The 27937-nt window shown below is 36.2% G+C and overlaps 3 protein-coding genes across 3 annotated transcripts in view; 1 reads left to right on the top strand and 2 right to left on the bottom strand.

Annotated features, from left to right (window-relative positions):
• The window catches only part of LOC148976855 (uncharacterized), a 30322-nt gene extending 19739 nt beyond the window's left edge, over window positions 1-10583 (top strand). The window contains exon 3 of the mRNA XM_089118745.1: window positions 10463-10583. Within this exon, the coding sequence (XP_088974871.1) occupies window positions 10463-10583 (121 nt within the window). The remainder of the gene's footprint in view (window positions 1-10462) is intronic.
• gorab (golgin, rab6-interacting) lies at window positions 1183-3495 on the bottom strand. Its single transcript, XM_039693503.2, has 5 exons — window positions 3291-3495; window positions 2804-3119; window positions 2298-2399; window positions 2043-2183; window positions 1183-1718 (listed from the first exon to the last, which is right to left on the bottom strand). Exons 1-5 carry the CDS (start codon window positions 3352-3354, stop codon window positions 1328-1330), a joined length of 1014 nt encoding a protein of 337 aa, XP_039549437.2. The 5' UTR covers window positions 3355-3495; the 3' UTR covers window positions 1183-1327.
• A 10848-nt stretch (window positions 10584-21431) lies between the features above and the next one.
• On the bottom strand, window positions 21432-27531 carry ntmt2 (N-terminal Xaa-Pro-Lys N-methyltransferase). Its single transcript, XM_039692616.2, has 4 exons — window positions 27221-27531; window positions 24231-24403; window positions 23254-23506; window positions 21432-21688 (listed from the first exon to the last, which is right to left on the bottom strand). Exons 1-4 carry the CDS (start codon window positions 27393-27395, stop codon window positions 21432-21434), a joined length of 858 nt encoding a protein of 285 aa, XP_039548550.1. The 5' UTR covers window positions 27396-27531.
• Window positions 27532-27937: the final 406 nt, after the last annotated feature.

Raw genomic sequence — 27937 nt, 5'->3', positions numbered from 1 at the left:
GTCCTTATTTTATTCAGTTTAACCAGAATAAAAAAGAACATATTGTATTTCGTATTAAGGTGATTGAATCGAATTATTAACATTATTATGTTATTAACACCAGTATTATTAATATGTTTAAGACCTTGGCGTAAAATGACAATGTATTATCAAGATTTTAAATGTGTGGCGGAAGAAAAACAAATAAATGACATAAATTATTTTATGAAATATGCAAAGATTAAAACAACAGTTTCAACGTTCTTTACAAAAAACAAATGCATTACCACTAAATAATGTTCAAAAGACAAGCATTAATGTATCCTGATTTCCAGTGGTTTATTTCAAATAAAAACAAAACAGGTTACCATTATTAAAATATTTTATTCACCAACGGATAATTAAAATATTGAATTCATAGCATATTCCACACCCATTATAATGCACACGAAAATAGATATATTAAAAATAAACATTTAAAATAAAAGCTACTGTCAAAAGAATAGTTAAAAAATAACAGCCTTATAAATGCCTTTAAAGTTGGTGAATAGCTCTGCGTGGAGTATCTGAGGTTTATTAGAAAGAATAAAAATATACATACAAAATATACATTTACAAACAGCTATGGTATTCCACTTCCCACACATCAATAGGGTTACATCAATACAGTACAAAATTGTTCTCATCTCTGCTGAACACACTGTCAGCTTTGTATGATAAAAAACTGCTGTTATTGATTTGTTAACATTCACATAAAGTAATCTTTACGAGACAACTGCCATACACAGATAAAACATCTCACCATTCACTTGTGCGACATCATGTGAAATAAATCACAACTACAAACTACCAGACCATCTGCCACTATTCAATTTTGAATAATGTCAGTTATGGAACAATCAGTAAAGTTATCAGTATTTAGGGTTTTAAATATGCACAATGTTTTCAAGAGATTCAGTCTGTTTTCTTAATGTAAGACAGATTCAGATGCAAAATGACTGACATTCAAACAAACCACAATAAAAACATGGACTGATGCAGCATTAAGATCAAGTAGCACCTTCAATGAAAACCAAAAACTAATCTCATTACTGCTCCTATTATTGCATCTGAGTTTAACGGATCATAATCAATATCGGAGCGCCATATAAAAAGGCATTTTAGTGTTAGTAGTGATGGAATGAGGTTGTCTTGGCATCTTACAAAAAAAACCCATCAACATTTCACTAACAAATGCAGGGTTATATTGGTTTGTTCAACAATCTCACAATGAAGAAATTTATAAACCTGGTAGCAAGTGTTATGTAAACTGTCATACAGTCACTATTAAATTGATGATGCTTGGAAGCTAGCTTAGCCCATCTGCAGAAACATCTGTTGATTTGCTCTCCTGATTGTCTTGGCTGATCTTTGGTTCTGTAATGGAACAGTCTTTGCTCAGACTTGAGTCATCCACGTCTATATGCCGCTCCATGTCTGCTGCAGGACCGTTTTCAGTAACATGCTGAGAGTTGCCCTGCCTCTCTTTGTCCTCTAGATTGTTTTCCTCTGGGCTGGGGACTTCATCTGCATTAAGCTCTAACTGATGCATCAACTCCTCCAGTTTGCGGGCCTTGCGCAGCTCATTCTGTTGGATGATTGCACACAGGTGCTCCGTCAGCTGCTCTTTCACCTCCGTCTTCTTGTGCAAGTCCATCTTGGCGGCAACATACTCAGCCTCAGCTTTCTCAAAGCGCTTCCTGTCAACAATAGGACATTAGCAAAGACAAGATAGGTGAAAACATGTCCAGAAATAAACTAAATCACAAGGTTAAAAAAGGCATATGAATGTTCTGGTATAAGTAATAATTTGGCCGAATTAATAAAGTAAGGCTACAGAGGGCAGTGTTTTCAATCCTGAGCTAACAGACTTTGTTAATCACTCTTATCATGGAAGTAGTTTTGCCCTAATGTGGCAGATATTGAGGAAGTGGCACATAAACAAACTGATGCTGCTTCCAACAAGAAGTTACCGCGAACTTGGTTTGCAGTACACTCGGAATGGACCAGAAATGAATAATTACCATGCCAGAGAATAATCCATGCTGGACTGCTCTATCAGCTTTCTGAGAACCCCAATGTCATTGGACACTGAATCATCCAGTGCTTGAAGTTCTCTCTGGATCTTCTTCAATTTCACAGCTTCAGCCTGCGTCTGTTTGGACCTGGGAAAGAGGAAGGGACAATATTTAAAATATCATCTTTGAATTTTCATGTACGGTTGTCATACTCCAGACAGATTGATTTTGATAATGGTTTAAAACTAGATTTCCTCTTACTTTTCAGCAATGGTCTTTGTAAGAAGAGCTTTTCTTTGTTTATTCTTCTCTTCCATTATCCGTTGTTCCCACTGCAACTGCTGGAGACGGTTCTTTTCTCGTCTGTTAAAAGAAAAGTTGTGGAGTCTTACAACTGAAGTCATTACAACATAAAAATAAAACGCATATGATCATCCACAATAATTCAGTCGACGTTATATTGATTTAACCAGTAAAAGATTTGAGTTATGAATATATAAAGGCATTAAAATATATACAATCAGGACAGGCTATTTTTATACTGGATAATATAAAAAGTGACCAATTCCACATAAAAAAAAACATAGCAGTGTATTGTAAATAGATATTTTCGTTACACAGAATACATGTTTCTTCTAATTTTGGTGTGAGATATAATCCCAATATGTTCTTGTATAGTAATAAAACAATATGTAATATTCCATATGAAATATCTTTACATACTCATATCTGAGCTAGTGTTTTGCAAAGGAACTAGACTTACTAACAATTCCACTTCCTGTCTGTCCAGCTCCTTGAAGACTGCTGGTGGTACAGACGCCACAGGTGAATCTCGGTCAACAGGTTCTGCCTCATTCTGCGACTCTGGTTTGGACTCGTCCTGTGATTTTACAGGAGCAGGATGACTGACAACAGGTGGGTCTGGGGGCTTGGTTAGCAGTTGGTCAGGTGAAAGAGACTGGCTGCCCTCCTTCTGCTTGGCTGTCAGCTGCAGAGCCCTCTCCCGCTGAAGCTGCTGTCTACTCCGGTTAGTCGGAGCGGGTCTGCGGCCACGACCCAATGTGACCGGTACAGCCTGGTTTACTGAGTAATGTTAAAGAAGATTAAAGCAGATTTATCAGGATAAAGTTAGGTACTGCGGACCAAAAACTAGTGGACTGCCGATTGACATATATGTTTTGATACACGGCACATTTTCTGTATTTAATCAAATAAGTGAAGTGAATCGAGTTAAGTTTTCATTTTTTTACTCACTGAGATCGCCGCTCTGCTGCAATCTTTGTAGTTCTTCCTCTGAAAATCCAGCCCACGCAGCCATTTTCAGTACCCAATTAATTTACTTGCTAACCGGTGTTATCAAAGACAAGTACAAGTGTTATTTTTCACCATACACCTACAGAAGTTAACATTACGCTCTCATCTGGCCGCCATGTTTGTGTATACTGACTGACTGCCACGTTCAAGACCCTAGAAAGGCCCCCTTGGCGTGTGCCCTCAGAATTTGCCTGTTGGTTTTTGGAAACGTATATTTATTTTAGTATAATGTTGCGAATACATTTTTTATTTTATTTTTTATTTTTTGTAACTTTTGTAATATGTATTATTTTTAATTACAGGAAATAGAATTAGGTGCCTTACATTTACAATTTTTTTAGGCACATCCGTGTGCTTAATTGTAATGTAAATAAGCCCTGCATTGGATTGTATCTAGTTATTTAAATACAGTATTCAGAAACAATAAGCAAACAAAAAGATTTACTGATCTACTGAAGTGTGGAGCTAATGAATTCTTTTCTATTCCATGAGTTGGTGGAGAACTGTAAGTAGCTCTTCTTATTTCAAGGAAACTGTTACAAAAAGTTTACAGCAAAAAAAAAAAAAATTGTCTAACAAGTCAATGTTAGCACTGTAAAAAAATAAGACTGCATAAAATGTAACATAAAAGATAACACGGATAACATAAACAGTGGCCAGTGTTAATAATTATGACATTTACTTGCCTGACTGAATTAATGCTTGTATATTATTTCATAGTAAACAGTGACATGGTTTGTTATAAGTTTTAAATAGAATAACAAATTTAAAGTCACCATAAAACCAAAATTCTTGTTTTTTTTATAGAATATTGCAGTATTTAATTATTTATCTGTTATTCTTTAATTAAAAATACTTCCTCTCTCTCTTGCAGTGACTTCTCTTATGCGTTTATTTCCATTTTAAGACCAATTTAAAGGCTATATGCATGCATAGGCAAATGGATTAAACAAGTTATTGTTTTGTATAACTATTTCATAAAAAAGTTTTTAAATATTATATGAAAAGTGCTATATCAGATTATACATCAGACTATTGGAGTCAACAGCTAATTTTGTTTATCCTCCTCTTCTTGCTCCAATTACCCTCTTCACATTCACTGAGCCATCCTGCTCTCCTAGTGGTAGAGAGGTCAGAGGTTAATGAAAGAGCATGCTTGGTGATAAAAAGCATGAAATCCACAGAGAAAAGGAAATGTCAAACAGTTGTATTGAGTTTCACTTTTGCTTTATTGCCAGAAGCACCCATGATTGTGGCAGGAGTAAGCACTCTGAGGGGCTATGTGAGGCCCTGTAATTTGTTTGGATCAACTGCTTATCTGTGTGATCTGGCATGTGCTGCCAAATTAGTTCGAGTTAACTCATGTCTGATACAGCTGCAACACTGATGTCTGATTTCCCATTATTACCATTAAGGCATTCTGGCTATGACCTCCATTTGTGGTGGATTGTTTGGTAGCCTAAGTGTGTTGAGCTGCCAGTTTTGGAAAGTAGAAGCACTTGGTGGTCAAACATTGTCAAGTGTAATTAAAAAATATATACATGTAGTCACTTAAAGATATACAGTAATCCATTTTTGAGGGTTTCCCAATTGCACAGGAAAAACAAGACGACTCTGGCCACAATGCATAAATGAATAAAATAATCATTTTCATTATTCGGAAAATATCTTTTTTATTATTTAAATATTTTAAAACACAGCATATGAATCAAAAAATGTGGAATACAATATGAATTGTTACAATACAATATTCATAGATCTATAAGCAATTCAATGATACTTAGTTTGTCAAACATTTTTGCTTTATTTTTGTTAAGTAAATAATGACAATTTGTTGTGTGTTGTTGTTCATCTAAGGTTGTATTTACCTCTTTTTAAGATCTGCCAAGGACCAGACAATTTTCTTGTATTATGTCTTGATACATAAACCATATAATTCAAAAGGGTGTACCACGGGCATAATATTGGGAATTGTCAATATTAATAGTAGGGTAGTATTTTTAGAGGGTTTCCAAACTGCAAAACAAGCTCTGGTCACTGAATGAATAAATGAATGAATGAATATACTGTATTTATATTTTAAATACATTTATATTGAATCAATTTTCACAGATGTACATCTGTGTCTGATTTAATGTGGAATTGCTAAACTTTTGAAAATGCACTCTTTTGAGGCTTTTCCATACAGTATATCAATATGTCAAACACTACACCATCTAAATGCTTCACGTATATTTTTAAATGTCTGAGAGAGTGATTCTTCACAAATATCATTCATTAATTAATTTAAATTGGCAGCCATCTTTGACAGATTCGATGCATTTGGACCATTGACATGACATAACACTTCATCAAGACAGAAAACCATAAATAAAGACTTGCAACTAACGGTCACCTTAATTCTTTCTAGTCTCTCTCTTTTTTTCTTCTGCTTTCTCTGAGCTTTTTTAAAATCTGGATCTGTATGTCAACACGCAGAGGACAAATATGCGTCTGGCCCCCCAACCATTCCTCAACTGTATTTAGTTAAAAAGTCAAGCACCGTTAATTGCCCTACACAGGGCAACCAAACAATCACCATCACTTTACAGCAGCTTTTTAAAGGCAGACTCACATCTTTGATCCATCTGGAATTATTTGTGCACTTTAAAGGAGAAACACCTCAGGAAAGGATAAATGTAGACTTTGAGAAGAGAGACTGATGCGTGGGCTCCATATGGCAGGGCAAGTGAACATGAGCTTGTTTTAAATTAAGATGGAAGAGTCTTTGGCACAGACCCGACCATATTCCTATTACAAGAAAAGCCTGTGAGGAAAGTCCACCGTGACCCAAAAAACAAGGAGCCTGAATTTGTAGTTCATATGTTCAAACTTCAGAGCGAGAATGGCAGTGTTGGACTGTGTGCCATATAGGCAGAATCAACTTGCACTTCTTCAGATGTGTTGAGTGAAACTAGTCAAAACATTCCTACATCTAAATGAATGAATTCAATAAATATGTTTTATGAGATACAACCTAGCCCTCTCCATTATTAAAAGCACATTTTTTGCAGGATTGAAACAACATAAGTATCTTGGCATGAGTAATATTTACCATGACTGTCCTAAATGGAGTAATTTGTGTAAGTAACATCACCCAACACCTTGGTAATACTGTAAGTTCAGATTGGCTATCTATAATTAGACAGATAAAGTTTCTTTTAGATATAATATAGTTGAATGAATCATATGGAATGATTTGAGAGAGAGAGAGAGAGAATATTGAAGGATATATTTTGTTATTATAGCCTAAAATAGCTTTCTTTTGGCTGGAAAGATAAAAAAGGGAGTATTTGAGTCTCCATTCTATTAGAAAACCAGAAGTATCACATAAAATTGAACATTTTAAAATCATGTGAATAAAAAAACAGCTTTATCTTCTTAGAGTTACTTAAAGTTAATATTTTACAATGATGTTATATTTTAAATCATGACAACCTAACATTTTTAATTCAGTCAAGACATTTCCTGAAAATAATTTCATTCATCTGAACAAAAAGTCATGTGAACAGCTGTATTCATTTTTTATGCACTTGCAAACCTTATTATTATTTTTACACCACTCTTTTTCACGTTACCTTTCATATTTACCCCATACCAGCATGATACATTTAACAAAACTAAGGTATAAGAAGAGCAATTTATTTTGTGAGCCAGATAAATTCTCACATTAGACCAAGTTTGACATTTCATGCAAGAGAAACTTGAAGTTTTTATCAATTGCTATGTGTCTTGGGAAGATAGAACAGATCAGGCTGTATACGCATTTGACGGCCGTGTATAACTTATAGGCAATTAAGTAGGAATCAGCGCAGGAACCGCAAGTGCACATTGTGGCCTCACTGTGACTTTAAGCCATCAATAAAAATGCACTTCCCTTAATCAGTCAGGGAACGGGTCAAAAAGACAAACAGCCAATTGATGGTTGACCTCAAGGAAGGTTGAGGTCAATATGGGGATGATTAGGGGTCAAAGCTGTCAAAGCAGGCAGATGTAATGGTTTCAAATCCCACGTTTTGACTCCCACATTTGTGTCCGTCACAGAGCGCTCCTTTCTGTTTATGCTGCGAGACAGAGTTTCAGTTTCCAGTCAGGGCCATCTGTAAAGAGTTTAGGGGACCAGAGACGGATCTGTGTGATGTCATGCGATGATTTAAAAGGACAGAAATTACCCTGTGATCATTCCCTGACTCTTTCACTGTGTGTTTATCATAAAATTGAACCCATCTCTGCCATATCTAGAAAGTAAAAAAATGTTTTGGTCCCACTTCATATTAGTTGTCTTTAACTATGTACTACATTTTAAATAAATAAATAATTAGATACAATGCAATTATTGTATACATGCTTTGACATTAAAAATACCTGCATATAATTACATATGTAATTAATTTCTGTAATGACATCTATAATTATACTGTTGACCTGTCCCTTACACCTTAACACACCCTTAAATCTACCCCTACCACCAAACCCCTAACCTTCCCCGTATCCCATCTCAATGGCAGAATAAGAGTTTTGCAATAAAACATGGACACAATAATTAGTGATGTCTCCTAATTTAAAGTGTGACCATTTTTTTTTAGGTCAAGTAAATATTTATTAACTGCTCTTTTTTTTTGTAGGAAACTGTCGAACCAATGAACAGTGCAGGTGAGTTGGATTAATGCTGTTTTTTAAATAGTCTTATACTGGAAGTTAATACTGAATTAATGAGATTGCATTATTTGACCATTTTATTTACTTGCTTTTTTGGTCATATTAAAGGTACACTATGTAACTTTTTTTTCAAACACTTCTTTTTCATTTATTTATTTAAAAAAAAAACAGTGCTCTCTTTTCACGTTCCTATATTCAGCCCTGCTGGCATGATGTGGTATTGATTTACATATTTAACTTATTACCTGTGAGTTAAGTTACTAGAGCTCACCAGAACAAGAACATGTTGGCACATTTCCTGAATTGTGTCACCTGAAGCTATACTCCACCTATATTTGTGCCAAAACCACTTGAATTAGCAGCTTTGCTCTGACCAGTTCAGGCTCTGATCCAGGACTTTTCTGCAAGTCTCCTGTTTAGCCACACACAGCACATCTGGCAGAAACCTCAGACATACAGCAAAACAAATTTCAAAACGAAACAAGCGTAGTTTAAGAAACTTGAGACAATAAAGACGGTTCCACAGAAATGCTCTCTACGCAGAAATCGGTAAATAGTTAAGAAAGGCATGATTTTTTTTAATAGGTTTGTAGGTATAGCTATATGTTAAAAATAAACTAAGTGAAACTAGCCCCTCCATTCTATTTATGTTCAAATCTTGCTGTCTTTGTAAGGATTTGTTCACCCATAATGAAAATTCTGTCATCATTTATTTACCCTCAAACCTGTATAATGCAATTGAATGGAATGCAAAGAGGATATGGATGATAACCGCAAGATGGAGAATTCACAAGAGTTACTGAATAACCTGAGAAAATAAACCATTATACATTGTCGGTCTCGAGATTCTACACAGCAGATGATTTGAACAGTTAATGAAAAACATAATGTGATCGTTTAAGTATTTTAGAGCGAAGTCTGATATTGTTTAATGTTAAACAGATGCTGTATCATGATTCAACAGTCATTGACTGTTTGCACATCTTGTTGGTAGGAATAAGAGTTTCAAGGAATTTAATGATTCTGGTTCCTTGACTTTGAATGTAAAGATACTGTAGTTACTTAGGCTACTTCACTGACTTCTCATGAACCGTAATTACAACATAACACAGTATCAATTATTGGTTCATGGAGCCAGATATGACATTATTGACTTGCAGACAGTTCAGTATGCAAGTCAGATTAACTGAGAAACTGCTTCAACTGATTTTTATGCATTTGTGATCCACAAAAAAAAAAAAAAAAAAAAAAAAAAATAGAGTGCCGAAGTGATGACGTCAATTTGTAGGACAACTCGGAAGCTAGCGGCGCGTGGGTTCCCTCGATCGAAAAGCAATGCATTTTCCCCATAGATTTTTGGAAAATCGCAAAAAATAACCCTTACATGTTTTGTCTCTCAAGATAATCTTAACAAGTTAATCCAAAATGTATACATTTTGAAGCCTATATAAAGTTTTTAAAAAACAAAAGCAGACACAATAAACTTTAAAAAAACCACAAGCAGGTTATAACTGTGTGTTTTATGTCATAGATCAAAACGTGAAAATATTTAGAGGCTTTGTTCACCACAGACTTTATTTCAGCCGATTTAGTAAAAACCCATTCAAAAATCCCATAGACTTTAAAGCGAGGGAACCGGGAGTGCTAAAATGCTAACTCACTTCAGTGTTTTGGCCTACAGAGTGACGTCGTAACTTCGGCACTCTATAAATACTAACACTTACTTACTATTTTATTTATAAAAAAATAAAAATTGCTGCGTGTACTGTGCTGGACTAACTGGGACTAGTCAAAGCACTTGCATGTTGTTGGCCTACTGTTAGTTTGATTGCTTCTAATGCTCTCCTCATTTGTAAGTCGCATTGGATAAAAGCATTTGATAAAAGATTGAATGTAAACGTACATGTAAAAAGAACTGACTCAAAAGAGTCTTTGCTAGGGAATCAGACTTCACTGGTTGCACTGAATTGTGTCCCATAATGACAAACTATGCACTTATATACTGTGCACTATGTACTCAACCGATAGTGTTTTGTCATCCAGCATCGGAGTCTGATAGCTCTTCAAATTGGGATGTACCTGAAGTTTTTGATTCACTAAAAAGAACCATTTCAAAAGAGTCATTAGCTCGGGAATCGGACTTTACTGGTCGTGCTGTTCACTGGTTCCTTGCTTAGCAGTAAACCCTTTCAGAGTATTTTGTTGTACAGTGTTTCGAAAAATGCATGAGCGGACCACATAAAATTTGCTTGGTTTCTCCTAAAAAAGAGATTTAGTTTTAAGCACTTTATTCGCTTTTTGAGCAAAATATTTGGAACGCACAAACAAAAACTAGTTCTTGCATTTGCTCTCTTTCTCTCCCAGTGCTTTTCTAAAAGCTCTTTAGTGAACATCTGGTCATAATTTTTTTGAAGTGTACCCATCAGCAAGATGGAATTGGCCCACCCTGAGCCCCCATCAGCAGCCACTCTGTGCCCACAGCCCACTCAGCCCACCTCAAGATGCACTCAACACCAGCCGCAAGGCCTAGAATAGTTTATATGGGATTTGTAATGTATTTACTACAGGAGAAACTGGCACAGTCACAGCCACCTTTTTCAATACAAGCATGCCACTGTTGTGCGCACCCCACCCAACAGCAGCCCCCACTGTTCTAATGTGAAGAACAGTTACTGTAATGCATTTGTTCTGTTATATTAAACACAAATGCACACACACACACACACACACACATGCGCCTGGTTGATTTACTGCCTCTATCTACTTTATGAATGTAATTAAATGTTTACAGTTATTTTGCATTGGAGGAAAGTGCTGCCTGTGTGTTTTGTGGAAGGTTTACAGCAGCGTGAGATGTTGTTGAGTTTTAACAAGAGGCCACAGGCTTTCTTTGATGTGTCAGCTTGTCCATAGCAAGACAACAGTGTTGATTATGGGTTTACTTCTTTTCTTTTTTTTAGCATCTAAAATCATTTAATTATCCTCAGTCAAGTTGGCTTCATTTGGAACCAAACAAAACCATAACAGCCGTAATAAAACACTTGTTTGGTTTAACCTTCAGCAAGGCAAATGAGCGAAACAACAGCTGTGTTTGCAGTTTCAAGGCTTACATGTGTGTATGTCAACAGGTTTTCCTCTGTCGATGATACTTAGATGTAGTTTATGTTAAAGACTGATATGTTTGACTTAGGATAGAACTGAAGACAGTCCAGACTAAATCGAAACAGGTTAGCAAATGTTAGCTGTGCTTTCTGGTTATTGTTTTATTTCTGGTGGCATGTAATGTAATGGTCAATAGTATGAGTAATGGCTAATATTTGGACATATTATAACGCAATATGCACAAGTTTTTTGTATTTTGTATTATCAGACAGAGTTGTGGTCATTTATGTCTGAAATCTGATGTTTTCTTTTTTTTAATTAGCTTCCAAAATGAGCATCCAACAGTGTTATTTTCAGTGTTATCATTATTTTTGATAATATTTTGAAATAGAATTTTTATATTTTCAGTTTTTCTTCCATTTTAGTAAATTTAGGAATTAAGTAAAATTTTAGTCATTTTAATAATTTGGGTGTGTGTTTTTGTCAATTTTATTAGTGTTGGTTTTCATGTCCTTAGTTATTTTTTTTATTGATTTAAATGTATTAGTTTTAGGGTACGCTTACATGACAATGATGTACTAAAAACAGAAATGTTTTTCCTTTGCGTTTTTGAAAGGTTTCGCGTACAGAGAACAACTTTGTAAAAAAGATTATTTGACACGGATTTGACCTCAAGAATGAATGATTACTTTTACCAACTTTAAGGTTGTGTTAGTTGAAGCGTTCGTCTTTGTTGTATTATGTTAGTTCGGGAAACTCTATTGCAGATATAGGTATTCATACGTCTAACTACAGTTGCAGAAACAGTCAACTTGCTCTCAAATGTTCACGGACTGGCTTTGACTGTTCCAATAAGGCGGACAGTTTATGCTGAACATTTACCATATAAATGGTGAATTTAATCCAAACAATTTTGAAAAATTGTGTCCTCCTCAGAAGGACTAATGTTCATTCATACAGCAGTGTCTTTAAGCTGGTGGCAAGTCATCTAATTATCCAGTCCTGGCAGCCATGGCTGACATGTTTTCATATACAGTGTGGAGGATATACGTCAATCTACCTCCAACCTCTGGCAATTCTCATTACGTACAATAGCCTGACACTGTCAAGAGACTTTGCGAAGGTAAACTCCCGCCTTGCCCCCCCACACTTCATATACTGAAACGACATTCAGCCAGTGAGGAACCCTGAAAAATGTGGTTTTGCTTTAGCTCAGCTGAATTCGAAGAGAAGGGAAACGAAAGGCATCTGTCTTTATTTTAGTGTAAGTTATATGTATACAAAACATGCCTAACTTCACCAATTTTCCTGTGACATCCTTAACTGGTTTAATTTGCTACATATTTATGGTGTGGTGTTGTAGCTGTTTGTTTAGTGTATGATGTCTAGCAGGACTATAAAAGTACCAGAGTCTAGTAAAATCTCTCTGGTGATGACACTATTAATGCTGCTATGGGAGTTTCATACAGTCTAGAATAGATTAAAAAAAGGCAAAAAAGAAACAGGTTAGAAAACTTATGTTAAATAAAGAAAAACAGACTAAACACATAAAACTGTCAATCAATTATTTGTTATTATATTGTTTTTTTCTTATTTATCTATTTACTTTTTCTATTATATATTTTATTTTAAACTACAATTTTAATATTGAGAGAAAAGAGAAACAAAGAAATCCTTTTTTTCAACAGATTGACCTCAAATGAATCGTCCCCAAATCAAAAACAAAAACATTAAATAAGCATTAATAAAGGCATGATTAATTTAGTTAAATTTCTCACCCTATTTTCTATATAATTAATCACACTATTTTTACATAAATAAATTGAAACATGTATTACATGCTAGCGCCATATTTTCAATGCTTTGAAATTGTGCTATAAGCACATTCAGAAACACACACATTCAGTAAACACATTTTGACACTAAATAGGTAAATCATTTCCCAACTGACAGTGTGCCCCGAGGGTCCCGTCTATGACGATTCACTTGGCAAAACTTCATTTAGCCACTAATGGGAAACAATCCTCTTATGGAGTTAATGAGGTTAAGTCACTATTTTGCCTTGTTCGTTCAGTCCAAATGAAAAAAATTGAGAGTGACAGAAACAGATGGAATCAGATCTCAATGGCCTGCTAATGAACCGTCACTCAGGGGGAAAAAAACACTACATTTTCACATCCCGCACTTCATTTTTCTTCCCTGATGGAGATCTGTCTGTTTGCAGAGCGTGTCATACGTGTGTTTTCAGTTACAAGAGAACCAAAGCATGCATGTCCATGGTGCGATATTCAAGAGGAGAGATTTTCTCATTGTTTGCCATGTGCGATTACATCAACCCAAACTTTATAGTCACTCAAGAGCTTTGAGGTTTTTTTAAAAAAAAAAAAAGTCTGTCCCCTGAGATGTCAGATTGAATAAGATGTCTCCCTGTTGCCTCTCACCACAACAAGAAGAATATACTGTGATTTTGCTTCATGTTCATGGGAAAATACTAAGAGAGCCCTAGAGCCCCAGCAACCCACGGCTTTCACACTGCATCTCTGTTACAGCTGCACTGTATTATCTGATTGACTCATTATGGTAACTGCTGACACAGGTCTTTAAAATACTTGATTGCGATTGGTCAATAATTCAATCCAGTGGTATGATATTTCTTATTAATTTAATATTCACCCATGGCAACGTACCAGACCGCTCATCAAACCGGCGCTACTTTCATATTGCTAGGGATGGAAGAAACAAAGGATTTAAAAACTCTACATCTGAAATCTGAAACTGCATACAGAAATCACATATCTTTTTAATAAATTTAAGTAATTTCACTGTAATTACTTATTGTGAATTGTATTATGAATGTCACCTTGATTTACTACATTTGTCATGTTGCCATTACCTAGAGGCTTGTGATCCCGCAATCATTTTTAGAAATTTTTGGTAACACTTTAATTTAAGATTAGGTAGTTATACTTTACTACAAACACTTACTATAGTTATTACAATAAATTATGCATTATTACAAGTAACTAACTTCATTATTAAAGCCTTAAAATAAGTGTAGCCCTTTTTTATAGCCCCTGGGCTTTAAACATTTAAAGCAGCATAAAGTATAATTAACAACTTATCCATTGGTGTGGACACTAATAAAGCCTAGTAATCTATGTATAAAGCTATCTAGTATTACTACAAATTGTAATCTTGTTGTTATTTGTGCACTTAACCAAATATGGTTCAAATTTGGACAAACCCAAATGTTGGGTTAAAAATATAATTTAAAATTTTAACCCAACTTCAACTTTCACTTTCAACTGTAATGTTTTAAATGACATTTTTAACCCAACATTTGGGTTTGTCCATATTTGACCCAAATTTGAGTTGGAACAACCCAGCATTTTTTAGAGTGTGTAAACGGGACATTCTTAACATTCACCCTAACAATCTCTTTCCCTCAACATTAGCTCCATTTAACACAGTATGATACCGTGTAACTCAGATCTGTTCGCTTCTGTCAGCTTTGCTTTGCAGTGATGAGGTCTTAGTGACAATTTAGAGTCAACAGAACTAAATGATGAGTAATACAAATATTTTCTCCTAACAAGAGTAGGCTGCCCAGTCAGTCGCTGTTTGAAAGGCTTAATATTTTCCAATCCATATGTCCGGCACTTTTTACAGTTGGCGTCAGTGCATGGAGAAGGTCTGAGTGCAGGCACTTTGAAGTGTTTGTGGTGTCGCCACATCTGCCAACAAGATGTGTTTGCGTGGGATATGCAGCGGAGTTAAAGGGGATTCAGAAGTTGTCGGTATTCTTTAACATCATGTGACAATGAACAACATCTCTTTCCTGGTGAGAGAGACTCATAAAATATGACCATTTATGTTAAGAATCTGCGGGGTGTCTGCATTTTAATTTATGCCCATTAAAGTTTTGGAGTTAATATGGTCACTAAACAAGGGTTGAAGATAATAAGGATTACACGGTCATTGATGGGAAATGACTACATTTATTTTCCTGACATAGTTTGGATTAGCTTAATACATCCCGAGTAATAAAACTAAAATTGTTCCTGTCAAATTGTCCTAAGACGTGGGCATGGAAAATGCGGTGAGCTGTCAGCGTAATTTCTCCAGCCAGTGCATGTCCTAATCCTTTCACACATTCCAAATTTGGTGTAGGAATAGCAAAGAAACTTATTTCCAGGCCGTTTTAAAAACTCCAGGTTCCATTTGGATCTTTAAAAATAGTAACTGCACAAGACCATGTCTGAGGTTCACTAGCGCCAGAGCCATCTCCATATTTCTGTTAACCTCTGCACCCACAATTATGACAGAGCCTGTAACACAGTTAAACGATGGCGAAGCCACAGAAACTGTAGTTTAATCAGGAGTTTATAGAGCCAGTTTCTGCGGTGCCCATATCTGACACACTGCAAAGCATTTTCACAGTTCATTAGAATGACTTTGCCAAAAAGTGGTTGGCCCTAGGGTGTTATTTTCCTCTACAGCTTCGGTCTCGCTACCATGTGCCAATCCCGACAGCTGCTCTGCCATTTGTTACCATTATTAAAGTCATATTTCTCAGGTCGGTTCATAAATCGTACTTGAAATTGATGAGCGAGCTGCCTGCTCTCTCATTAGCAAGGGCTTTGCTGTGGCCGAGTGATGGCTGTTTGCTTAGGAAAATTCAGCATTCTTTGGTTGGAGCCAACCAATGTGAAATGAATGAAAATGAATCAACATAGTGTGAGCAGTAAATGGTATTGCATTAGGCCTAAATGTATTCAGTGATGTTGGTAGTTGTTTAACAGATTTCTTTTGTTGTTTTAAGTGACTTGCAGTACAAATGCTGAAATGAAGGTCACAGTGGTGAAAGGGCAAGAAGTGTATCTTATTTCAAAGTCAGGCCACTCACTGGCCATCATTTTTATATTCATATATATGTATATAATTACATATATAATTATGGTGTCTATGAGGAAACCAAACATGAGCGGTTTCAGATTACACAATTTTTTTTTTGTCTGTTACGATAGTCACTGTATCAGATTACGTGATTTTGACTCCTAAAATCTTGTTGTGTCGTGGACAAGACACATGTCAGACTACATGTTGCATCCTGACCAGTCATCGCATGCCGTCTTTAACGGCGCGCGTATGTCATCGAGAAGACAAAACTAGTAGCGAGTGACTTCCGGAAATAGGAAGCAGTGAGTGTTGTATTGGCTGTCCTGTGTTCAGAAAAAAGAAAAAAAAAGAAAACCGAACAATGGACACTTTCCTGGATTTCTCGAAGAGGACAGTAGGGGCTGTCAATCCTCCAAAGAGAACTTGAGGTGAAATATTGTTTTCTTATATAGTTTTACTTTTAGTTTGTTAGCACCATCGTCTTTCTTTCGTTTCGCCATTTTTGAAAGTTGTGTACGGAAAAGCTTCTGTGCTCCTATTGGTCAACTTCATACATGGGAGGGAACCGTCGTGGACGAAAAAAATTAAACATGCTCGTCTTTCTGTCGTGATGTCGTGAAGGATCGCAGACGCGACGTATGTTGTCGCCACTATGACACACTATACAAGATGATACGATCGAATCTTGCGTCCTGACGCCCGTTGCCGTTTACGAATCCCCACGAAAGCCTACGTCAAACAGATCGTGCCAAAATCGGGCTAAAATCGTGTAATCTGAACCAGGCATAATATAACATACATGTATGAATCTGATCATTTTGTTCTGTAACGTTGACTCACGGTGTTCCGGACGGCTGAAAATAAAATTCTACTCACTGTGTTTCGGACAGGTAGAAGGAGTCATTTCTAATATATTTTAACGCATACATTTTAACAACCATAAGCTGGGTTAGTCGTAAGCAAAAGAGGATGAGGCAAAGAAAACATAAGATGAAATGACCATGAAGTCTATTTATAGAATTTGCGGAAATGGTTAAGTGTCCGGAATACCGTGATGTCCAGAAAAGTGAGTCTACGTTACTGGATGCAATATCCATATCAGGATTTTCTTAACCAGTATAATGTAACCTTGATTTTGAATGCAAACATCCAACATATATATTTCCATGCTAAACATATTACAATCAAGATGATACACAGATCACCAGACATTTATTTTAAGTCATGTCATTTTATTCCTCCAAACTATTCTCCTCCCAAAGAAAAATGAATAATAGTCTGTTGGCATTATCCCACAAGTTATTATACAAACCAAGCCTGAACCCCCAGTGGGGGAAAATGAGCTCAGCTTCAGAAGATCAAGAAGCAGGAAATACCTGCCGCTTCGTCCACTCCACTTTTTTTTTTTTTTGGTCCAGTTAGATTTAATGGCTCTCCTTGGCTTTCTCTATATTTTACCCTCTTATTTATTTTCTTTCGCGTGAGTTGCTCTCACGAGCCAACCTGCAGTTCACCACAGAACAATCTGAAATGGAAGAGATTGTTCTTAACAACAAAAACATATTCCCCCTCTTGCTGTGGACACCAATAGTGAATCATGAACCTGAATGGCTTTGGTGGAAAACGGTTCGGGCAGGCTCAGTGTGCATGTGAGAGTTATTTTGGCTCATTATAATGTGATCTGAAAGGTTAGTGAATTGAAACCAGCATGAGGAAATATTCCTCCAAAGCCTTAGAGGAAAAGAAAAGGCCTACAAGGTGATTATACATGTTTTTCACGAAGAGCAAAACCAACAGATTACAAGAGACAGATTGTGTTATGTCACCCACTCCTTTGAATCAAATTGGGTGGGCTTACAATTAAACTTTGTACAACGACATTAAATTAGGTGCTAGCTGTAGCTAATTAGCTTGAGTTAGTTAATGGGCTTGCACACATAATTTCCTTCCCTTCTTTGGCATAATTGTGCTGGAAGACCCCTGCAAAAATGTTTTCTTCTCACTTAAACTGGGATACGGCGCACAAAACAAGCTTCTGGCTTGTTGTGGCAGAACTAACACATGTTACTAGTCAGGCTGATAGCGGAGGCTGTGCTGATTCGGAAAACAGGCGTCGAATCTAAAGGCAACCATGTTTACTGTTTATGCCAGTGCGGTCAATTCTAATCCCCCGCACTGTAAAAGCCCCATCCAGTCACAAGGACAAATGTCTGACCTCAGCAACCAATCAACCACATCAGGCCAGGCCAAACAAGGTCACGTGATCGTTGATGGGGCAGCCGTGGTTTGCGGCTGACATTTTAAGGTGACTGTGGGCATAACGGCATTTTCCTCAATAGTACTAGTCTGACCGCATTGATGAACCAGACAGTTCTGAAGTAGTATGGTGCTGAACATCTGAACACCCATTTCAAAACCTCTTTTGACATCTTTAACCTGAAATGTTTACTTAAAATACCCCCTGAAAATAATATTTCAATAATTTAACATCATATGCATGTTCGCCGTTCTTGGTAATGGTCACATGGCATCCTGATAAACATAAAAATATTTCTTTTTTTCCCCGCTGACCCTCAAATATGGAAAATATTCACTTTGAATGGTCTATCAATTTTCTTCTCACTCTTATGGTAAAGTTCGATGTATAAATCTTTGCAAAAATATTTACAATGACTTTTAGTGGAATATAATCAGAGTACGAAAAGTAAAGTAATAGCTAATATTGAATATGTTAAAAATGAATACTGGATTATGAAATGGCGCCATCCAGAGTAAGAGTTTTGGCCATGAAATCAAACTAGACAATTCTTATAATTTTGTTTTTATAAAGACTAATATTTATGCAATATTTGTTGTAAATGATTTAACCATACACATCTTTTTTAGCCTTTAATTTATGTGCCCCTGTACTCTTTAATCAAAATAACATCCTCTCTCTTGCAAAATCATCTCTTCTCTGATGACGTATTTACTGGCCCGAGGGCGGCACAACCTGTCACTCACATTACATCACAGCATTAGCAAACCACAATGATGGACCCTAAATTTTTTACTATTCGAAAAACAATTTCACTTCATCGTCACAATAGGGACGAAAAACGATTGCAACTGCCGTTGCTTGCTGGCTTTAACAGTCTATTTTTTTTAAACGTTTCCAAAGCATTCACCATTGGTCACCCATCCTGATAGCCCTGTTCCTTTAAGAGTGCCACATGTTTGCAAATTTGTGTGAAATCAACTCAGTTTTTGCATATTAAAACTGTGATACTAGAAGGCATTTGAGATTTTAGAAATGATATTCCCTTTAAAACCTTCATATTGCTGTAATTTGTCCGAGTTTGAACAGTTTGGAGATCAAACTGATGTTATCAGCAGGACATGATATGGGTAGTGCATAATAAACTATTGAATATCAGCATGACCTATAAAAAGTAGGTTTAACTTAGCTCTGGCCTTTGAGCTGACATGTAGAATAAGCTCGAGAGTCCGCACCAGAAAACAAGCTGTGAATGTTTATGGTTGTTCACTGTCACTCTTCTGGCAGTAACCAGCCCCAAATCATCACAATCCTTCGTAATGATTTAAAGGGAATATTTTTAGATTGAAATACTTTTTTATTATTTTTTTTCTTTCCCTAATGCCAAAGCATACTATGTCAATTGTATCAGATTTCACTCTGAGGACCAATTTTCTCAGTACCAAGCCTGTAGTTATTAGACTTTGGGGTTAAAGTCTAGTTGTGAAAAGCATAAATTCTTATTAAATTAGATTAAAAGTAGATTTGAAGCAACTTGCATAAACTCTGACACCACAAATCATTTTGAAAAATGAGAAATAATAATGAAATAAACCTGAATTTCGATGTCGTCGTCCACTGCCAGGTCTAGGCACAAGATCATTTGTCTATAATTACCTGTGTCAGTGCAACACTCCCAGTTGTCTGTCAATGTTATGTTTGACTCTCTGTGCCGGGAGCAGGGCTCAATTCAGCTCTAATATGACCAAATTTATTAATGTTATTTCTGTTAATACAGACCATTAGCTGCCAGACTGCCTGTGAGGGAAACGAGAAAGATTAGACTTGATAGCAGAAACTGCCAGGTACGCTAACCATTTCTGACGAATAGACATTTGGCTGCTATTTACAGAGATTTATGAAAGAAATAGAACTGCAGCCTGAGGGTGTTTGGAACCTTGAAAAATGTATTTGCAAAATCCCGTGAGTGCAAGGAATTTGCTTGGTAAAGAACCAGCGTAGATCACTCATAACAGAACAGACGGCCTGCATTGCGTGCTGTGAGTGTTAGCGTTTTTTTTCTTGACAAACTGCCTATTCATGGCGAAAAGGACCTGCTTGAATTTTTACACAGCACTGCTCAAGACATCTTTGTGAGGCTTACATGCTGAATATTTGAGGTGACTTGGTGATGCTCTTTATGCAGACACGTTGTGACAGATTTGGACAGAACCCAAGGCAGATACAAAAGAGTAGTCTGTCAAAACCAGGGATAATTCCCTTACTCTCTACGAAGACACCATCTGAGAACCATTTACCTAAACAGTGTGGTTTTTCATGGTTTGGGGAATACAATGAAGTTTTGAACTTGTTGACATTATTTATCCTTCTTTCTTTAAATAAGAAGCGAATTTTTGCTTTCAGAGACACCAAGAGCATGGAAATTATCTTATTTTCTGCAGTGTAAGCAAGACTCTCTAGTGCTAAGTTGTTTTATATTTTGCTCATGTAAAGATAATCATGAAGGTCTTTGTTGTTTAAAGGAAATAAGTCTCCCATAATATAATCATTTGGGAGATATCATAATGTGGTTTGGTGACTTATAATAAAATAAATGTCACTGTAATATATATATATATATATATATATTTTTTATTTATTACTCAGAATGATTAACATTTTTGTACTCTAAAAAACATAGACAAAAGCATTATTTTTGTAAAAAATAAATAAATAATTAGTTTTACTTTATTACAGTAAATATACAAAAATGGCAAGACAATTATATACACTGTTCAATTTTTAAAAAAAAAATGAAATTATATTTTACAAAATCTTCAATAAAGATTTCTGTCAAAGCAAAAATAACATTTGATTTTAAATCAGTAAAAACGTATTATGTGAGTCAACATATAATAGAAACTACACACAATGACCGCAGTCTGAAAATGGCAAAAGCTACTGGAAAAATAAAACTTTGTTCTGAAAAACAGATGTTCATTAACTGAAATTTCTATACTCTGACATGTTAGTTGGTAAATGGGATAAAACATACTATGTATAATATATAACTACTACTATACCTATAGTGCATGTACATCACGTCCATCTGAAAACACTCTCTGCTTCTTACCCACGTCTTTCATTTAGTGCATGGCGATCATCCATACAGGTACGATGGCCTCAGGAAAGCCTTCCTGCTTTTCAATGTCCAGTATGGAGAGGCCTGCTTTCTGAATGATGCTCTTCATGATATCCAGGTGGCGAATGATGCTGCTGTCAATCGGGTCCAGCTTGCAGCCCTGCCGCGCCATGTTATCCTTAATGATAATCACACCGTTGGGCCTCAAGCTCTCCTTAGCCCTCATTAAAAATTCCATCAGGTCCTTATCAGTAAGATGACCTGAAATGTAAAATGGCTCATGAATTATGTAATTCTTGATAAAAACAGAGTGTGTACATTTCTAATGTCCACAACAGACACTGTTCATTCAGCAACAGTTCATTATTCCAACAGTTCATTATTCCAACCACTATAGGTACACCTTTTCAACTGCTTGTTGTCGCAAATATTTAGTCAACCAATCAGATGGCAGCAACTCAATGCATTTAGATTGTAGACATGGTCAAGACGATCTCCTTAAGTTCAAACTGAGCATCAGAATGGGGAAGAAAGAAGTGACTTTGAACGTGGCATTGTTGTTGGAGCCAGATGGGCTGGTCTGAGTATTTCAGAAATGTCTGATCCTCAGGGATTTTCAAGCACAACCATCTCTAGGGTTTACAGAGAATGGTCTGAAAAAGAGGAAATATCAAGTGAGCGGCAGTTCTTTGGGCAAAAATGTCTTGCTGATTCCAGAGGTCAGAATGGCAAGACTGGTTTGAACTGATAGAAAGGCAACCTTTCTATCAAAGCCTTTCAGAAAGGCTTTACCTTTAGCGTCAGTTAGATGACACGGGTAGGTTTAGGTCTGGGGTAGGGTTAGGGTTAGGGTTAGATAGTGTCATCTAACTGACGTTAAAGGGTGCCCTAAAGCGTTAGTTTGACGTTTGGTCAAAAGCTTCAGTTAGACGACGTCTTGGGATGAGAACGGGCTTGTTGTACTGATTCATGACAATTACCAATTGAGCAATGTTTAAATGCCATGAGTTAAATGAGTATTGTTTCTGACCATGTCCATCCCTTTATGACCACAGTGTACACATCTTCTGCTGGCTACTTCTAGCTGGATAACACCCAATGTCACGAAGCTTAAATCATCTCAAACTATCTCGAACAATGAGTTCACTAAACTCACATGGCCTTCACAGTCACGAGATCTCAATCCAATAGAGCACCTTTGGGATGTGGTGGAATGGGAGATTTAGATTATGGACAAATCTGCAGAAACTGCTTCACAATATGGACCAAAATCTTAAAAAAGAATCAAAGAAGAGTCAAAGACCAAAATCAAAGAAGTTTTCAGCACCTTGTTGAATCTATGCCATGAAGAATTAAGGCAGTTCTGAAGGCAATACGGCGCCCAACCAGGGACAATACACTGCTGTTGCTTATATGCAATTAATTAATTACTTTTTCTTCTTTAATGGCCATTTGAGTCATATTAGGCTATGTTCCTATTATATAATGATTGTGAGATGCTTCAGTTAGGTCTTAAAAAAAATCTGTCACCACAAGGAGTTCATGTACTATCTCAAGTCTTTATATGGTTTTAGGCAGTTCCGTATAGATATCTCTGTCACCGGTGTCAAATATACACATAGGCTGCAGTCTGGAAGATGAAACTGTATACTGCAACAAAAGACCCTGACCAGCATACAGCTGCTCACGTTACAGAAAATGGAAATGGATAGCCTGCAACTACTAAAATAAGATGTAGGGAGGTAGAAAAAAAGGTCAAATTAAAGGAGTCAATGCAGTTACTTATTACTACAAAATGTACAGCATGATATAAGCAACCCACTCACAGGCAACCCACTGAATCCAGACGACATCGTATCTGTTTGGACCTGGGATGAATTCCTGCAGATTGTAAAGGTAGTAGGACTCCACCCGGTCTGCGTAATCTCCGAGGTAACACTCGTGAGCGTGGAGGATGTAATCTTCCATCATGTCAAGCATCTCCATGGAATCAAACACAGGAAACAGAACTCCTTTAGAAACTCTCCCGATTCCACAGCCACAGTCTAGTGCTCGCTTGGTGCCAGCCTTCCCTGGACCCTATTAGGGACCAATAAAAAAATATATAAATATATATTTTACTTTTTGATGTCTAATAATAAAAATCTGTGTTTATTTAGGCTACTTGATAATTTAAAGGCAATGTATTTCTCACTTTTTTAAGTTAAGTCAACTGATCCGTTTTTATGGTGTGGGCTGTGTGTGATATTTATAAATTGATGTGAAGAGTTCAGATGCAAAAGCCTCTAAATGCCATTTGAAATTTTCTTCAAGAATGTTAATTTTTATCAAGCTTGTATATTTAAGTTCAGCAATTTCACTTAAATGGCAATGAAGATTACCTATGAATTGCCATTTAAGTGAAATTACTGAATTTAAATATACAAGCTTGATAAAAATGATTATTCTAGAAGAGAATTTCAAATGGCACTTAGAGGCTTTTGGATTGGAACTCTTCATGTACTACATTCAACTGATTAACAGATTTTTTACGACAATAGACTTGAACCAGGAATGACTAGTACATTTCACAAGTAATTACAAAGAAATGGCAAGTAACACATTCAATTAATTATGGCATTTTTTAGTATAGCAAAACGGAAACGTTTCTTGTAAAATGTACTCAAATTATCCTTCTTTTACTTATACCCACAAACAATATTTTTTACAGTGACATTTCAGTATTCTTCTTGTATATACAGCCACTATTTAGTACACTGAATAATAAACATTCAGTATCAATGAGAAAGGCAAAATTTCGTACAACAAATTTCTTCAGGAACTGTCTTGAGCCTTCAAGGTCAATCTCAGATATCTCCAAAAAATCTCCCATCATGCCCTCTTCTGACGCCGGGACGTCCTTGTAGAAGTTCTGTGCCCTGTAGTAAAACTGCTTCTCCCCTTTAATGTACTCACAAGTCACTGCATAGAGTTTCACTGTAAGGCAACAAACGTCACTTAGTGAAAAATGCTCAACTGATGTTCTCATTTTATTGTGAGAATTTTTAACATTTACAAGCTAGAGAGAAAAATTAGGCATTAATTAAGTTAGTCAAAATTGAATGTAATAATATTAATATTCAATCCTATTATAATATTGACATTTAAAGGTCATCTGTGCATGGGGTCAAAACATCTCAAAAGGGGAAGTGTACAGTTATGCAAAGAAGTTTCAATGCATTTGAATGTCTTCTCAATCACTTCTCACACCATTTGATCATAATTAGTTCTTTAAAAGGTACTGGTTATTAATAGCATTAAGAATGTTTTCATTCAGTTTATGGTGTTACATCAGAAATTCCAAGTTGCCTGTATTGATACTGTTGAAATTGGCAGTGTTGTTCTACAAGGAATACTTTGTCATTGGCACATTTAGGGGTTAAGACGGTTTGAAGCAATTGCATGCAAAACTCTGTCAGCATCAGTCTAATGCCACATTATTAAGTTCAGCTGGAACATCTGCTCCCTCAAATGGTTGGTCCCTTAAAGGACAGATCAGTCATTAAGTCAATACATGGATGGAAAGTTAGAGTCAAACATCAGATCACCAGATGATTAGCGGGAAGAACTTGCTGAAGTGCTATAAGTGAGAGAACTGGCAGAGTGAATGGATTGTGATCCTGAATTTGTGAGCAGGCCAGAGTTCGTCATGTGAATCACAAGTATAGTAGCCCAAAGTCGAAAATAGTAACACTGGGCAATGTCTCCTTGTGGACTATTTTATTTTGGTCCTGTATTTTTTTTCTTGGTCCTCTATATTTACCTTAATCTGCCTTGCGTTATTGGTCAAGAGGCAACAAAGCATCCCGCTAATTTCAGCTATCAAGTCCAAATCAGTCATTAATACTCATTTTTCTTTTAAGCTCTCACAAAATACTTTCTGAGTTTCTTTTAAAAGGTCCTTTAAAAGTATGAATGACTGTCTTTCCTTTTGGTCAAAAAGCTGATCTCATATGTACTCATAAGTTTTTACTTCTTGCTCAGTTTACATAAAGATTTGTTTTATTAAAATCTTAATTTAGTAAAAGCTATTTTCATTTGTAAAATTTAAGTTTACTTAATCTGTTCGAATTGAGATTTAGCATTGATTAATAATTTCCACTTTTCTGAATGTTGGGAGGGGATGGTCCCATTATGCTTTGCATGCATGGGCTAGGGAAAACAAACATTGAATAATTCATAATTGTTATTTTAAGTTTCTTTTTTATGCTTATTAAAACAATACAAATGGTTTAAAAAAAGAGTTATGCTTATTTTCACCTCAAATATCCCATTGTTCCTTTACATGTTTTAATATCAACTGTCAAGTATATTTTAGGATTTATCTGAAGATTACTTTACCTGTGTGGTTATTAATTTATTAACCTGTGCTGTCTCATTTATCTGTTTTCATAATTTAAAAGAAGCTCATCAGTAACAATACAAATAATGGATGTGTCTGATGAGAGAAATCTGGCCTCTCAATCCAACCTACAACTCACCGTAACACTGACAGACTGGATTGGGCTACGTGTTTCCACAGTTTACTCTACCCACCTGATTAAATAAATATGTGAACCAGTGAAAACACAAGCTCACATTCTTCAGACAAAGACTATGGTCAACACAACCAACAAAACAAATTGTTTATCAACTCCAAATCATTGTATAATATTCGCGGTTGCTTGAAGGCGAACATTTGTTTTTCTTAATGTTTCACCCACCTTAAAGGGATAGTTCAACCAAAAATAAAAATTCCGTCATTATTAAGCTACTCACCCTCAAGTTGTTCAAAAACTGTATGAATTTATTTGTTCTACAGAACACAAAAGAAGATATTTTGAGGAATGTTTGTAACCAAACAGTTGTGGAGCACCATAGACATTCGAGCCCGTTCTCATCCTTTGGCATCATAGGTGATGCCATATGACATTTCGTTGTAATACTACGCACATGGCACCCTTTAGCGTCAATATAACACTCAGAATCCAAGGCGTCATAAAGGTGACTGGCATCCTTTAGCGTCTATATGAGACGCAGACCATCTCAGACCTAAACCTACCCATAACAGCGTGTGTTATATTAACGCTAAAGGGTGTCATGCGCGTACTATTTCGACGAAATGTTGGACATCCATAGAATGGAAAACAATACTGGGTCCATTGACTTTTTGGTTACTCATACATACTTATTTGTGTTCAACAGAAGAAAGAAACTCATACAGGTTTGAAACAATTTGAGGATGAGCAAATGATGACAGAATTTATTATTTTTGGATGATCTATCCCACTATCTCCAAGGCCTCCAAAGACAGCAAAGTCAGCTGTCATTACTAACACATCAAGTTATATTCAGAGGAATGTAAAGAATGCAGCATGCATACACATTTATGAAATCCTGCCTAAAATAGTAACATAGATCTGTACATTGATTGAATGAATGAACAATATGGAGGCCTTTAGTGTACAGTGAATATCGTTTGGATATTGAGGTTTAGCTGTTCACCAGTATCTGCTCAAATTATAATCACAAATTTGTAAATGTAATTTTGATAGAGACATGCCAGTAACATAAATATTAATTGATCCAGATTGAAAAATCTTTGTACAGTGTGGCTTAATTTCGGTATAGCACTTAATTTCACAGCCCATGTCATTAGTTATTAAAGCAATTACAATGACTGGTAACCCTTAACCTAACCCATGTAACCTTATATTACCAGTAGTTTCTTTGGTAACTTTACTGTAAGTACACGTACTGTAAAATATTTCTTACCCAGAGGAATCTGCTCCAGGAGGTACAGGTAGCTGGCGAAGAACTCCTTCCTCAGAGTATTGTGCAAGTGGAAAGACATACTGTGTTTGCACATCTCATCATCTGTCTTCGCCCAGCGTTCTCGAAACGCTTGATGCGTCCCGCTAAACTCCCTGATGGAGGTGGAATCAGACATTCTGAATCTTCTGCAAAGTGACTCAAAGTGTATGTGGTAACTCAATTGGTCTCTGGAAGAAATGCTGAAGATACCCCGGTGCTGCTATATTAGTAGGAAACCTCTGACAGAGGAGCTGTAACTGACCAGTTAAGCGTTCTTTTCTCAGCAGACTGTTTCAAACTACCACCTCTTATTAGATCAACTGCTTTAGGCCTGGGGTGGATGAATGAGAAAGGGACTGGTAAGATTGCCTCAGAATGGGGGTGGTGCCTTCTCCAGTTCTCGAAGAAGCTCCTTCTCCTAAGCTCACAGACACATCTAGAATGACAAATCAGTGCATACCAACACATGACCCTGAAGGTTGTGCATTCATTCACAGCTAGTGACAAGTGGCTTATGTAGTAGCTAATTTTAGCACCGCCTTCTCATGTTTGTATACACAGTATTGCTGACAAGTTTAAGGTTGTGAGGAAAGATCAAAGACATATCTAATCTGAAAATGTTGTTGCTGCTTACAGTTTATATGCATTGACATTGTAACCATACTGTAGGTTGCAATG

The sequence above is a fragment of the Pimephales promelas genome, chromosome 13, assembly GCF_988280905.1.
Source record: "Pimephales promelas chromosome 13, fPimPro1.hap1.1, whole genome shotgun sequence".
Taxonomy (NCBI): Eukaryota; Metazoa; Chordata; class Actinopteri; order Cypriniformes; family Leuciscidae; genus Pimephales; species Pimephales promelas.
The sequence above is the reverse complement of the archived record's forward strand: the minus strand, read 5'-3'. Positions and strand labels throughout refer to the sequence as shown.

What these genes read in the sequence shown, in the direction of transcription:
- gorab (XM_039693503.2), bottom strand. Translation starts at nt 3,354, where the DNA reads ATGGCTGCGTGGGCTGGATTTTCAGAGGAAGAACTACAAAGATTGCAG. An exon ending in GACAGACAGGAAGTGGAATT is followed by an intron (nt 2,400 to 2,803) that starts GTTAGTAAGTCT and finishes TTCTTTTAACAG; the next exon opens with ACGAGAAAAGAACCGTCTCC. An exon ending in ATGGATTATTCTCTGGCATG is followed by an intron (nt 1,719 to 2,042) that starts GTAATTATTCAT and finishes TATTGTTGACAG; the next exon opens with GAAGCGCTTTGAGAAAGCTG.
- ntmt2 (XM_039692616.2), bottom strand. Translation starts at nt 27,395, where the DNA reads ATGTCTGATTCCACCTCCATCAGGGAGTTTAGCGGGACGCATCAAGCG. An exon ending in AGTTCCTGAAGAAATTTGTT is followed by an intron (nt 23,507 to 24,230) that starts GTACGAAATTTT and finishes GGTCCCTAATAG; the next exon opens with GGTCCAGGGAAGGCTGGCAC. An exon ending in CTGGATTCAGTGGGTTGCCT is followed by an intron (nt 21,689 to 23,253) that starts GTGAGTGGGTTG and finishes TTTACATTTCAG; the next exon opens with GTCATCTTACTGATAAGGAC.